Here is a 1271-nt window from a genome sequence, read left to right as displayed (position 1 = left end):
ATCACCAGGGACAAGAGGACAGACTCAGATTTGTCTCTCTCTTGCAGACCTCAGTGACCACCTTCTGGAGGTTGTGGGGCTGGAGGGTGCGATGGAGATGGGCCAGATCTACACAGGGCTGAAGAGTGCTGGGAAGAGACTGGCCCAGTGTTCATCTGTCACCCTCAGGTAATTGTCCCCAGCCCAGCCCATGAGCGCCCAACTGACAGCAAAAGGTAGTGCCTCTGTCACACTGTGTTTCCTCTCTTTGTGCCTTGCAGGACATCCAAGCTGCTGCCCATGCAGGTAGATGGGGAGCCCTGGATGCAGCCATCTTGCACTGTGAGTCCCCAGGGAGGGGGAAGTTCTGTCACAGGCAGGGGCTGGCAGTATGGTGAGAGGGGGTGAACAGGAGCTCGCAGCACAGCAGGCAGCCTCGTCTCCCTGTGCAGTATGGCAAAGCCTCTGGAGCTGGGGGAAGGCTCTTGTGGTTGCTCGTTGGTGGGTGCAGAGCTTGGCCATCTGTGACTTCTGTCTGCACCTATGCCAGCTCTGGATCATGGGAAGCCATCATGGAAGCTGTGGGGGCATTTGCCAGGCAGGTGGGAGCGGCAGGGACCCCTCCTGGGGGGGGCGCCGGGGGGGGGCCCCCCCCATCCAACAGGAAGCTTGCCCAGAGGAAAAATCCTCTGCCTGTCCCAGTGCTGCCTGGATGTGATTCTGGAGCTGTTACTCCCTGCAAAGCATTTAATGACCTGGCTGGTGGGTGGGAGCAGCTCCTGGTCCTAGTGCTGGGTGCTGGGCTGCTCCTGGCTTGCATAGGTCTCTTCCCAGAGTCCCTAGGCTGGGAGGTGCCATCAGGAGCTCAGAGCCCAGAGGCCTCTTACTGAGCTGGGTTTTTTACTTCTTTTTAGGTCAAAATTACACATAAAAGCCAAGTGCCAATGCTGCTGGGCCCCCCACAGAAGAGCAGCTTCTTTTTCCTGAAAAGGAGAAACAAAACTCGAGACTAAGCAACATGCAAGGAGCTGTGGCCCAGAGTCACCTGGTGTCCTAGACATCCACCTGCTGCAGGGGCTCCCCAAATCCCCACTCCACAGTGGAAAAAGAAAACACCCCAACAAGCCCAGCAGGGATGATTTGTCCTGGGAAGGTCTTGGAGGTTCCTTTCCAACCACCACAAGCATCTCCGGCCAGGATGGAAGCAGTGGACAAAGGCAAGCCAACGCACAGGGAGTGCATTCACCAGAGCAGCACTAGGACTGGGGCTTTTTCCCCTTTATTTTAATAAC

General features: G+C 56.8%; 1 protein-coding gene across 1 annotated transcript in view; it reads left to right on the top strand.

Annotated features, from left to right (window-relative positions):
* Positions 1-321, top strand: part of LOC104279568 (diacylglycerol kinase beta-like) — a gene marked incomplete at both ends in the record, with an annotated part of 15947 nt that extends 15626 nt beyond the window's left edge. The window contains 2 exons of the mRNA XM_009876893.1: positions 48-168; positions 261-321. Coding sequence (XP_009875195.1) covers positions 48-168; positions 261-321 — 182 coding nt within the window. The remainder of the gene's footprint in view (positions 1-47; positions 169-260) is intronic.
* Positions 322-1271: the final 950 nt, after the last annotated feature.

Source organism: Apaloderma vittatum, unplaced genomic scaffold (assembly GCF_000703405.1).
Source record: "Apaloderma vittatum isolate BGI_N311 unplaced genomic scaffold, ASM70340v1 scaffold25039, whole genome shotgun sequence".
Classification (NCBI taxonomy): Eukaryota; Metazoa; Chordata; class Aves; order Trogoniformes; family Trogonidae; genus Apaloderma; species Apaloderma vittatum.
This window is presented reverse-complemented; position numbering and strand designations above follow the sequence as displayed.